Source organism: Centrocercus urophasianus, unplaced genomic scaffold (assembly GCF_019232065.1).
Source record: "Centrocercus urophasianus isolate 14NV4802_14NV808 unplaced genomic scaffold, USGS_Curo_1.0 seq_16, whole genome shotgun sequence".
NCBI classification, from domain to species: Eukaryota; Metazoa; Chordata; class Aves; order Galliformes; family Phasianidae; genus Centrocercus; species Centrocercus urophasianus.
In genome coordinates, this window is record NW_024884711.1 from 29,648,620 (window position 1) to 29,661,626 (window position 13,007).

General features: G+C 34.9%; 1 protein-coding gene across 1 annotated transcript in view; it reads left to right on the plus strand.

Moving 5' to 3' along the window:
* The window catches only part of PLXDC2 (plexin domain containing 2), a 225,653-nt gene that overhangs the window by 204,023 nt on the left and 8,623 nt on the right, over positions 1-13,007 (plus strand). The window contains exon 13 of the mRNA XM_042817552.1: positions 10,198-10,358. Within this exon, the coding sequence (XP_042673486.1) occupies positions 10,198-10,358 (161 nt within the window). The remainder of the gene's footprint in view (positions 1-10,197; positions 10,359-13,007) is intronic.

Consider the following 13,007-nt stretch of genomic DNA (forward strand, 5'->3'; position numbering starts at 1 on the left):
TGGGCTGTAGAAAAGGTTCTACGAGATTGCCAAGGGACTTCAGCCTTTCACAGTTCTACAGAAGAGCAGAAGGACAAATAAGTTTAGCAACTGCTTAGTAAATTAAATATTTACAGTTTCTTTGTAAGACTTTAAGAAAACAACAGGCTTAATTAGCTTCAGAAAAAAAAGCGTACTAAAGACAAAGTTTAACTGAATTAATACAGTTATTATCTGTAGTTCTGTATTATAATAATACATAATTGTTTAGCTGTCTTAAGAGAGGACATGATGCTAGTTCTAAACAATACATCACTGTGAGTGACTGTGGGTCCCTCTGAAAGTAATACTTCCTATTTATTTCTATGGAAACGGCAACAGATACAAAGAGCACAATAACACTGTTTAATAGAGCTAATTCTCAACTACAAAAAAATATTTTTCAACATAGTCACCACCATTAGCTATGCATTTTCACCAGCCACGAACGAAAGCCTGGACACCGTTCTTGTCAAAATCTGCACCAGCAACAGAGGTGACCCAATGTCACTGTCACCACTCTTGAAACACACCACCCACCATCTCACTGTGCTCACATCCACTGTTTGGTCTCTATGAACATTCAGTAAGCACTGACAAATGTCAACGCTCCAATTTTTTCAATGACTGAGGTTTAAAACTGAGGTTTATTCCTTCTCCCTTTGTGGCCAATGACATTTTGCTATTGGTTAGAAGATGGTTTGGTCATTAGATGTAGGCTGGGTCTGTATTTGCTTGCTGAGGAGAATGGGAAGATTTAGGTTGATTTCTCCAGGATTTGGAACAGTCAGTCAAAGCAGAAGTTGATTTTCTGAGCAAATCCAAACAAACTGCATTTCCACTGGTATAAAGGGAAAGTTTATTGGCAGTGGTTACCTTTCATCTGAGGCAGGGGAGGCTGTCTGACATGCATTTGGCACAGAAATAATGCCCTGGAATAAGGTCATCTATAAACTCAGGGCAGTACTCTTACACACTTTGTCTATGGGAATATCCCTGAATCTTTTTCTGACTGCTTGAAATCAAATGGCATTTTATTTTGTTGTGGAAAGTACTTCAGTGCTTTTAGAGATCAATAAAAAAGGTGAATCAGTCAGCACTTCACTCACACATTTCCCCTCTGTCCCGTACATAAGCTGTCTTCCTAGGTGATATAGACCCATGCTCTCTGCCTGCAAGAAGTCACTTGTCTACTCTGTCCAATTTCTGAAAAGAAAAACCCCATTGGAAGTGAACTAAATGATGAGTGTCTATGAACTAGTGAACTAAAGTGAGGAGTGTCTATGGCCTGTTTGGCAAAGTGATTTTCTCGGCTCTGTGATATCACTCTTCTTAAGTACAGAAAGTCTGTTTACTTGCAGAAAGCTGCTGCATTTTAGGACAAGCCAACAACTGATGTGATTATTCATTTCCATTAAGCTGTTTCTTTCATTGTTGAAATAATAATAATAATAAGAAGAAGAAATTGACTTCAAACAACAAAGAAGCAAAGCAGCACACCAGGATTTTCATTCACGCAGTAAACGTAGATTTTAATCTGGGGAGTTCTTTTCGATGATTCTTCAATTATGTATTGAATTTTCCAGTGACCCCTAAATTAGGCTCAGATAAAATCTCTGCAGCTGTAAGCATGTTTTTTAGTTCTCTGTGATTTGTCAGCTTTTCATAAAGAGTAAATTCTTTCAGGTCAAAAATACAGGGTTTTTGCTTTCTCGGACTTTAAAACTCTAATGAAAGGGAGTCTTGTATAATGGAAAACCAAAGCTTTGTTGGATCAATGATGGCCTACAGCTTGATGTGTCCTTGGATGGTAGCTGTCAATATCTGGTTGGGCAAAAGAGGATTCTATAGAAATTCTGCGTCTCACCTCTGCCTGGAACTTTTGAAAGCACCTGTTATAAAGCAGCAGCTAAAGTTAAATTATAGTTCAGATTTAGGCCAAGGTGCATGGACTTTTTAATTATATGAGAAATCAACTTGCAGGCTAATGCTGTAATTCAACCACAATCATTCCAGGCATGTTTACAAACTTGCTTGTTTTTATTTTTTCTGTATTCCCTCTTTCTTCATAGACACTTGATAGATGCCAAACACATGCAATAGATACCTGTCTAAACCAATTTTTAATACGCTTGGCATGCCATCGTGATATTAATTGTATCTTAATTCTCTTTAAAATAAGAAGAAAAGTATTTCTAAAATTTAAGGGTATATCCAGCAGAACAAATGTATGCTTTTGTTTTTAATTGCAATTGCAGTTATTTCCTTTTTCTTATACCACAGCACAGATGACTAAATGGTTTAAAAGCCTAATTTTTCATAAAAATTGTGAGCAATTGGCTGTGGCAATACAGTAATACAGTATTTTCTTGTTGAGAACTCTTTGGTGGGTGATTTAGATGATTGGCCAGCACATCCAGACATTTCATTTGACCTTTTTAGACACCTTGTTGTGACAATTTGATTTTTATAAGTCCCTCTCAATCCTCCAGCTTTATAACTCAGAAGAAAAATGTGTGTGTTGGACAGTAAGTGCCTGGAAATCTGCTACCTTTTCTCATTCATCAAAATGTATTACAAAATTACTGTTGTGAAAAAAAGCAAAACTATGCAAAAAAGACATCTACCTGTTTTGTACATTTATGAGCAAGTCCATTCCAGCATATGTAGGAAAAGGAAATGTCTATATCCTTCTGCTTGCTCTAGTTAGTGTACCTTTTAAAGATGGTCTGGATGTGAACATTAGTGGTGTGGAAGGTTAAAATTAGTGCTACAAAGTACGTAATTTTAGTTTGAAACATTGGGAAGCAGGATAGGAAATTATCAAACTACAATCCCAAGTTTTTGAGTCTTGATAAAGTACTTTTATAAATCTTAAATACAGTGATAAATTTTCCCAGTGCTAGATCTGTCTCTAATTTCCCTTTAAAATTTCAGTCTTCCTACCATAGGGATTCTTGACAAATTGTGGACAAGATTCAGTCTTGTTTTTTTCACACTGCTCTCCAGCTAACTGATCTTCAGCTAACTAGCCTTATTTCATGCTGGATAATAATTATCTAACCTACTTTTTAATAATATGTTATGTTTCTAAATGATCCAATTCAGTACGATACTATATGAGTGTATATTATTCAACTGGAACTTTCCAAAGCTGAGAACAGCCCCTACAGCTTTGGAAAAGAAGCAGCCTCTGATATAAATACTCTATTTTCTTTGTTCACTAGATACAGGTGGAAATGTATTTTACATACATGGCAGCCAGTGTGCAACACTAGTATTTTCTAGAGCAATCACAAATAGAAAGTGCTGAACTCATCTTTTCTGCTTGAAAAATAGAATCACAAATTAATAATCTTTTATTTTAGGACATTTAAGCTGGGAACACTGGCAGATTGTGTTCATTTGTGTTTATTTCTGTGACACTTTGAATTATACTTAAATGTTCCTTAAAACAGGATAATTCCAGAATTTCTTTTATCTTCATTGTATCCTAATTTTGCATCTTATTATACTTATAGAGTATCTTATTATCTTATTATACTTATAGAGTATGTTGGAAAAAAAAAAACTATTACTCTGCAGAAATTCAAGCAAATAAAAACAGAAGTTTTCCAAAGTAGTGCCAATAGAATGTATCTTCTATAAAGGCAATGTCACTTTCTGCTTCTAGCACAAAAGGACATTTTACATCACACTAGGCATTATGAACCACATTACTTTAAAGAAGCATGATGTTCAAACAGTTTAGCTAAAACAGAACAACTGTATGTAGACATCAACTTACGTTTAATTCTGACTTCTTATACTGATTTATTTTGTCTTTTGTTTTCTATGCCAAATGTAAAATGATATAGGGTACCCACTCATATCATTTCTTTAACCAGGTAAATTTTTGCTCTCTTGGAATTAGGAATTCAGCTGCATTGCCAGACCAAATACTATGGTAAAATATTGAGCTTTGTGACAGCTGATGTTACCTAATATTGTATCAGCTTAAATTGCTTCAAACTACTCAGACTGAACTGAACACCAATGAATGATAATTGTTGCAGGACTAGGTGATATTTTAGGGCAGAAGAACATAAATCGTTAGCTAACACAGTTATTGCTGTCATTCTGTAAACAGAGAAGTTTGGTGTTAGTGCATTCACATCCACTTGCTTAGTGCACTAAGCAATCAATCTTGGAGAGACTTACTGAGTTGCCCAGAGTCCTATAGCAAATTGATAGCAATTGGACAGATACTGGGTTACACATAATGATACATGATATCCTCACTCAAAGACCACCCTTCATTCCTTACAGCATTAGCTGAACTAGGACTTTGTAAATAGCCATGATACTAAGAAAGCTGTAGCAGTGGATTAACTTCAAAATGTTAACAGATGCTAAGGGAATGAACTCACAAAAGCAAGAAAATCATAATCTATTATCATGAAGAAATTGAGTCCAGAGCATGCTTTTCCTAGAAGAGGTAGAGAACACACTGTTTTGGGGATTTCTCTGAGCCTCCAGAGAATTCTTCCCACTATAAATTCAATTCTTCCCTCCCACAATCACTCTGCATAAGTCATTAATCTTCTGCTCAGGAATCTGCTTTATGTGTAGGGAAAAGAAAGCTTAGCTTTGGACTACTTGCTCCATAAAACAAGCAGTCTTCTCATAGACTCACATTCCAGGTGTAAGTGGGGCCCCAAAACAGGGTAAAAAATTCAGTGTCTCTGCCAAGCTCACATAGGTTGTATCCCTGTGAGCTAGGCTGCCTTGAATATTACGTCCTTCCTCTTGGCATATGGGCACAAGCTCACAGTCAGGCAAATAGAGGAAAGCAGTACAGCTTCCAATCTAGACATGATGCACCAATCAGAATAGAGATCTAGTGGAGTGAACCTGAATCTGTGGATGTGAGTTAGTAGTGGACCATGTAAGAGGCAAGAGAGTTTCTGCTATTTGGCTGCCCAAAGAGGAAAGCAAAGACATGCAGAGAAGGTGTTGCCAAATGGCTTGCATGGATTTCTCATGCAGAAACATCTATCACACATCCTCAAGCTCCTTGATGAGAGAAATTCACATATGAAATGGTCCAGTGCCAGCTATGAAGAAAGAACAGTTGTGGGTGTAAGGATGGCTGAATGTAACCTAGTTAACAGTAGCATATCAGGCAGATAGCAGGGATGGTAGCAGAGAGAAGGAATTGACCTGCCGTGTTCAACCAAATCAGTACTGATTTTCCTGAAGTCAAGGTATTCCAATATTGTCAGTGATGGACAGTTTTATTACCCTGAAATGGAACTTGGAGAAGGGGTGTAAATTGCTTTATTCCTCACACAGATTACTTCTACAAGGCCAAGTATATATTACCCCTTTTGTGATATATAAGATGGTGTCAATCCTAAGCAGTACATGCTTTCATTGTTTATATATAAAATGCATGTAACTAGCAAAAGTTAATAACTAGCAAAAATCCAGCAGCCAACTAAGAAGTATAAATGGACTGATAAAAAAAAAAAATCAGCTTTCAATATGTCACACTTTCTCTCACAGCTTCAAGACTTCAGACTGAGATATCTTATATAGAGTGAATTAGAAAAATTACAGGTGTCTAATGGATAATGGGATCCCTATGAAAAAAAAATAAATATTAAAAAAAAAAAAAAAGCAGTGTGTTTTCAAAAGCTTTAAGTAACCTAAAGAACGCATTCTTTCAGGATCATCAAGTTTCTGTGATCCTATAATAATACTGCAGTTGGAATCTCTTGAAGTATTGGTGCAAAAAGATCCCCTTTGACATTTCAGTGACATGAGAATTTTCACATAGTTGCAATTCAAGGTGATTACTGTGAATCAAGTGAAATATTTCAATTAGAAGCATATCCAAGCATACTGTTCTTAATTCCACCTAATTTTAGATTCTGTCACCAGGTATTGGCAATTTGTTTGTGGGCTCTATAGAAATATAATCTACCACTTTAAGCTTTAATATCATAGTTACATGTGGTAAGGGTTATTAATGTTATATATAAGCACATCTGACATTCCTAAGCTAGTTTTTTATTTATTATTTTTTATTTATTTATGGGATACTACTCTTGTATTAGTATTAGAAGCATGACATAAATCTACCCTAAATGTTCATTACCTACCATAAAAATTGTGGAGTGCAAGAGTATTTCAAAGTTAACAACTAAACAATTTAAAAGGTGGCATGTTTGCCTTAAAAAGAAAAATAATAATAATTAAAAAAAAATAGAGCTTCTCTAACTTTTAATCTATGTAGTGCATACTCATGAGTATTATGCATAAGAGTGCGTAAGTACTGTAGATGTGGTTATACTTGAACCAGCAGGCTTTTCCAGTCTGGCACCATTTCATCTGTTGGAATGTTTTACTGGGCTGGTAGTTATCCAAGCTATTTCACCACGAGACTAAGTTCATGCCAGGCAAGCTGCCGATAGGGCTGCATGTATATTCACATATGTATGTGATAGTTTCATATTCATCTGACCTGACAGCAAAAAGAAAAAATCATGTTTTGTGCTGAACATTTAGAATTTGTCCAATTCTACCACATGACATAACAGCAAATGCTCATCTTGTAATAAATCAGTGTCCGTTCTTTATCTCTTTGTGACAAATTCAAGGATTTACCATGAAAATTCATACATTTGGTAAAAAGAGGGGAGAAGATCTCAGTTTTCTTCATGGAAAAACAGGACTGAATGACTTCCTTCAGGCTGATCACTGCTGCTTAGGACATTTATACCCTATATATTTGACTTTGCTAGTGTACCTGTGTCAGTCAGGAGGATCAAATAAGATATTACATGATGCCCCTTAAAGGTGCATGTGCATCTAAGCAATTAGATTGGAATTTTTAGCTTTCTGATCAAAATACAAGAGTGAGAAGGGACAACATGGAGGAAAATGGTGAAACTTTATTTCCAAATTCCTGTTACGCAAAAAAATTCATTTTTATATTACCATCCATTATTTGCCCTTGAATCAATATTATTTTGTCTAAAAGAAAGATCCGAAAAAGCAATAGAGCTTCACATAGTTTTCTTCTTTTTCCAATAAAGATGTTTCTTATCACTGCTCACACAATCAGAGATGTAAATCTTTGATAAGTTGCTACTTTTCTATCTCATATCATGGCAGACATATATATGTATCACAGGTCTTGTTCTTTTTCTTATATATAAAACTGTTACAGTGGCAACCTTGTGTGAACCTTGGGCTTGAATAAGAGAACATATTGTATTTCATTATTTTTGTAGACCTCAATTGTTATTATGCTATACCAGTGGTGAGAAAGTATCTGTAACATGTTTACAAATGCTCTGTCTCAGTTTGTACACACCTTTGTTCATGGTAAAGTCAGCATCATAGTGACCATGGAACAGGACAAGACATTTACATGTGATAATTTCTTGAGGTTTTTGCTTTTACTGCACCAAAAATAATCTAACTCAACTGTAACTAGAGACATAACACAGTAATACAAAAGCAAAAATGACAGTCCCAGTGTGTTTGCCATACAATCAAAACACTCCTATTGTTTTTACTTTCTTTTTAGACAGCATTCAAGCAAGAGAGCAGTTATTTCATGTTTGCATTGTGTATCTTGGGGAAAAAACTTACTCTTTCTGTACTGCTACTCAGAACCTAGTGAGAAACAGAGTAACCATGCAGATGTTAACATGTTCTTTCTGCTTAAAAGTTTTATACATTAAAGAATTTGGGGAGGAGTTGTAAATAGAGTATATTGTATGTAACAACTTTCCTGAGCACAGGAAAATGAAAATTTGGGGAAAATTCCCCTGATAAAGCTGTTTTGGGGAAAAAATGTTCAAAAGACAAATATCCTCCTATGGGTTTAGCCTTGCCTGGAACAGCAGATGTGTTTTGAAAAGCTTATAAATACTTCTGCACGTGAAAAAGTTTCTGAGCCCTTTTTTTTTTTTTTTTTTTTTTTTTTTTTTTTTCAGCTATTTCCCTTGGTAGCTTTTTAAAAGAGCTGTCAGTTGATTTCCAAGCAGGGAGTGTTCTCAAAGTTGACGACATTGTTTATTGTCTCTGTGCGAAGACAGTGAAATCAATTTCTCATGAGTATTATAGCCCTGGGGTCAATGAACTGAATTTCGATTATGGAAATTACAAGTTACTTACCCTTGTTGTTATTTAAGAATCTATTTCATTTGTTTTCATGTTTGCCATTCTGATCACTGCAGTGATGTCCACGCAGTACTCTACCCTAGACTAGGCAGCATAACGTCACCTGTTCTACTGTGAAGTGACAGCATTTTTACTTGCAAATCTGTATGCTAAATACTGAGAAAATAATAAATCAAAACAGATTAATTTAATGGCCTTTATAAAGTGGTCAGTATCTTTGCTGAAATCTAGCATTTTTTAATATGTAGAATATGATGTTCTGCTTTCAACCATAACATAGTAACAATACAAATTATTCATTTTGTGTAAATTGGCCTGGAAATGTGTGCAAGCAATAGTTTATGATTCACCAATGTGGCACTGAAGAGTTGAGTAGAAGAGTATGAAGTTGTCAGCCAATTATGAGAAAGACAAGCTAGGAATTACCTGCTCCTTATGGGAAATTGTTACTTCTCTGTGGGGTGATTCACACAACAAATAGCTTCTCATCACTGGGAATTAATAACCCAACCCAAAGCATGTACAATAAAGCAGGCCTTCCCAGATGGTCTTTCAGTTGCTTAACTTGTGTTTGCTTTGCCATTTGAAACATATGTACAAGTAATAAATATAGTTGTGGTGCACAAATTCTAGAGTTTTATACACCAGCTATACTCAGCTGGAAGTGAGTAGCTATTTAGTAAATTATTACTGGCAATGCTGAGTAAAGAACTCTGCTGTTCGAAAGTTAGAGCCATCTTTTCAGTATCACCTTTCTTCTATCTTCCTCCTTTAATCTTAGTATGGAGTGTTTTGCTCACCATCTTATGAACAGTGAAAGACCACGCACAAGTATTGTTGTGGTTGTTACCAATTGTATTAGCATTGTAATTGTTTGAAGCAATACTCATAATTCAATGGCTGCTTTCTGAGAGCAAATCAAAGGTAGATGACCACTGTCCTCACAGACTGCGACGTTCTAATACAACCAAACAAATAGTTCAGGGAAGTGGTACAACCAAAAGAATGACTATGAAAATCAACCACTTTCACTATAGTCAGCTTGGCAAGCAAACACTGTGAGAGGAAATTTAAAAATGGAATTGAAAAAGAAATGCGTATAAGTGAGATCAGAGACAAGTTCTGTATGGAGTATATCATGGAGGTGATTCTAGGATTGGCAGAAAAGCACAAAGCAGTGGGAATCTTTGGGCTTGAGCGCACCAAAAGTAGAAATCACATCCAATCATGAGTGAATCTTGTCTAATTTATTGGGAGACTTTTTCACAGAGGTTACAGTGCTATTAAAAGATTTACAGTCACCAATTTGAAGGCAGAGTTGACAAGTTGCTTTTGTGATAGAGCAGCACTTTTTTTTCATGGAAGGAGCATAGCATGAACAATATCTTTGAATCAGGCTTAGTAAATGAATGGTCTTCTGTAATTCTTGGATGTATGTTCCATTCGGACCAAGGTTAAAATGTTGCAGGGTCATTTAACGTCCATCTGTTAATAGTTTTGGCAGTTTGATTCAGTTGCACAGGGTGGTTCAAAACCCCTCTCTAAGCTAATGAATCGGCCTTTCAGAATGTTTATTATCTAGACCTCATAGAGATTTGTGCCATCTCTCAACTTGAAGCTTTAAAAACTAGAATAAAATGCAACACTCAAAATGTATTCAATTGGTACTCGTCTGTAGGGCAATTGCAATGATTTTATGAGAAAATCAAAGCAAAATTCATTATGAAGGTAATTAGGAACTTCTGAATGTCCAGATTATGTTCAAATGAAACTATATTAATTTTGTTTATTGAATCAAAAATAGTAAAATGTTTGGAAATGTCTGTTCATTAAGATTATAGGATTGTTCAGTTGTATGGGAAAGAACACCTAGCATCTTTTTCCAAAATGGGATCTGGAAAGCAAGACGTAATAATGAAAAAGCAAATGTTCAGTTACCAGATATGAAATGGAATGGATAAGACATAAGTTATTGCACTAATAAGTGTGTCATTCATGCAGCTTCCACAGATGACAGCGCTGCAGAGAAAAAAGGTGGAACACTTCATGCTGGTTTAATCATCGGCATTTTAGTCCTGGTCCTCATTGTGGCTGCAGCCATCCTCGTGACTGTCTATATGTACCAACATCCAACATCAGCAGCCAGTCTCTTCTTCATAGAGGTAAGACAAAAGTAACACTGTGTCATTATTTGGAGTCTTCAGAATAGATTTTTTTTCTTAACTAAATCTAGAAAATGTTCTTCAATTCCTAGTATAAGATTTGAAGAAATGGATCTGCCTACCTAGCAGACACTGCTATTTCATACTTAGTATGTCACTTTGCTTCTTCTGTAAGTGTTATTGCTTTCACTTGTTCTGTTTTAAAATAGGTCATTCACAAAAGATACGTCTCAGGTATCACCTCTCATATATTTCCTTTTCCTCAGTATATTTTTCATTAGCTTCCATGTACACTGACATTTGCTTTTGGAACATAGAGATTTTCTATTATTTTCATTTGGAAAAGGATTAAAATGTATTCATTTCATTGTCAGAAAGTGTTGACTGAACTTGTGTATGTATTTGAAAGTCTGTTAGCAGACATATATATATATTCTGTACATTCATTTGTAGACATTTTTTAAACACTTTACATCAGAGTATGGGAAGGACTCTTCACATGATTTTAACATCTAAATCTAATATAATCTCCTTTTGCTCTTTTTGTTAGTATAGAAAGAAACAGACTATGATTCATCTGACGTATTTGAGACATTTCCTTAATAATTAGGCAAATTACTATTTTTCTCCCTCAAAGATAGATAGCTACCTTAGGTGCAGACATCTGAATTGCAGATTCTGACACTTTCAACTCAATTCTTCTGTACATGACAGTACGAGAAAATAAAATTTTCCATAGCAATTCTTTTCTTAAAAAAAAAAGTCACTCTGTGAATGCTTATATTTACTTTTTTTTTTTTTTTTTTTTTTTCCAACACTGTTCCTCTACCTTATAAATATGGATTTGCTAAACATGAATGAAGGCAATGGTTGATCATAATACTCACCTACTCACCTGCAGTACGTCCTTACTTTTTAGAGTTCGGACACTTTTTAATGTGAAGTTCCAGAAACACTGAAAATCATAGCAACATATCTAGGGATTGCTTGTGAAAAAGACTGGATGAGAAAGATATGGAAAGATAGAGACATTCATTTTTAGTGACAGTAGCATGATTTGACCTCAGATGTGAACATGAACAGGATGATTCATCTTTAAAACTGTATTATAACATATATGTTGCTGAGATACAGTGATAGTGACAGAAGTCAAAATGAATTATTAATCTGTATTCTAGGCTCAATGTAACCTTTAACCACTGGGGAACAGCATCCATAGAATAAAACCCATTCCACTAAGTTTAGTCTTGAGATGATATTAGTCAATCTCTGAAGTCAAAACTAAAGTGGCTTTTAGCAAGTAAAGTAGCCTTCTTGAAAAAAAAAGAAAAGTATACTTAACTCTTCTATTTTTGAAAAAATGAGAAAAAAAAATAAAGAATGAATACAGGAAGAAGTGAAAACACACAGTTGTCTAAAAGTTATTAGTGTTCGGTAGTCCTGCATCAAGTCTTCTAGACAAATGAAGATATGAATCATTTTATCTCTCATCACTGCTTTGAATAAAGCTTAGTCAAATAAAGAACCTGCACCATTTGTGTTTAATGTTAAAGAAATAATTTATAACTAAATTATTGATAGAGTAATCCCTACCCAATATTAAGTTGGCATTAAACATAGTGTCCATTCATTAGTGTAATTACTAATAGAAAAATATTTTTTTTTACCAAAGATTCTATTATGTTGCCAAGATTCTGTAGGTAACATCATCTTCAGTTATATTCTGTTGGGTTTTGGCTTAAGGGCTGTTTGAAGAATATTGAGTTAATTTGGTTTATAGTCATGAGTGATTACTCAATAAGGAAAAGTATAATGAATTAATCCCATATCATATGCTTTTAGTCTGTTTCTCTCTTGTGTTCTCTCCAGTTATCACCCAATATTCAGTAACCGTTTTACTCAGGTTTATCTATAGTTCAACCGAAATCCCAGTTATGATGCCCCTCATTTTTGCCCTTTTCTTAACAGAAATTTCCCAGTGCATGGACTGCACTGTTTAACTTTGTACTGATAAGTGCAACCTCTTGTGACACCTCTGAGTAGCATTGAATGAAATCCTGAATGCACTAATTGATTTAATTAAGTGATACACAAAAGTCAAGGAAAAGGTCATTTATTTCAGAAGAAACTATTGTCTTAGAGTAACATTATTCTATGATTATTTTTTTTACCCCTAAAGTCTGAAGGAAGTGTTTTCTCTAGTGGTTTTATTCACAGCTGTTGAATTCATTCCTCACTGGTATGAAATAATTATTTGTAAAAAGGGCTAGAAAAGTCTCACGTGCCAGTACTATTCAATTTGTCCATAAAAGTATGCTATTTTAAAACAATACAATCTGAAGAGCTGAATACTTTTCTAGAAAGAGTAAAAAGTAATAACGTTATTTGATAGAGCAAATTCTTAGCTGAAAAAAAAAAAAACCAATGTTTTTCAACATAGTCATAACCACTAGCTGTGCATTTTCACCACCAATGAACAAGAGCCTACATAACATGGTCTTAAAAATCTGCATGGCCATCTGGAACATGTTTTCCACATTTCTGTTGCCTCTGCTGAAATGCACCATCCACCATTTCACTGTGCTCACATCCACTGTTTGGTCTGCATAAATGTTTACTAAGTGCTGATGAATGTCAACAGGTGCAATT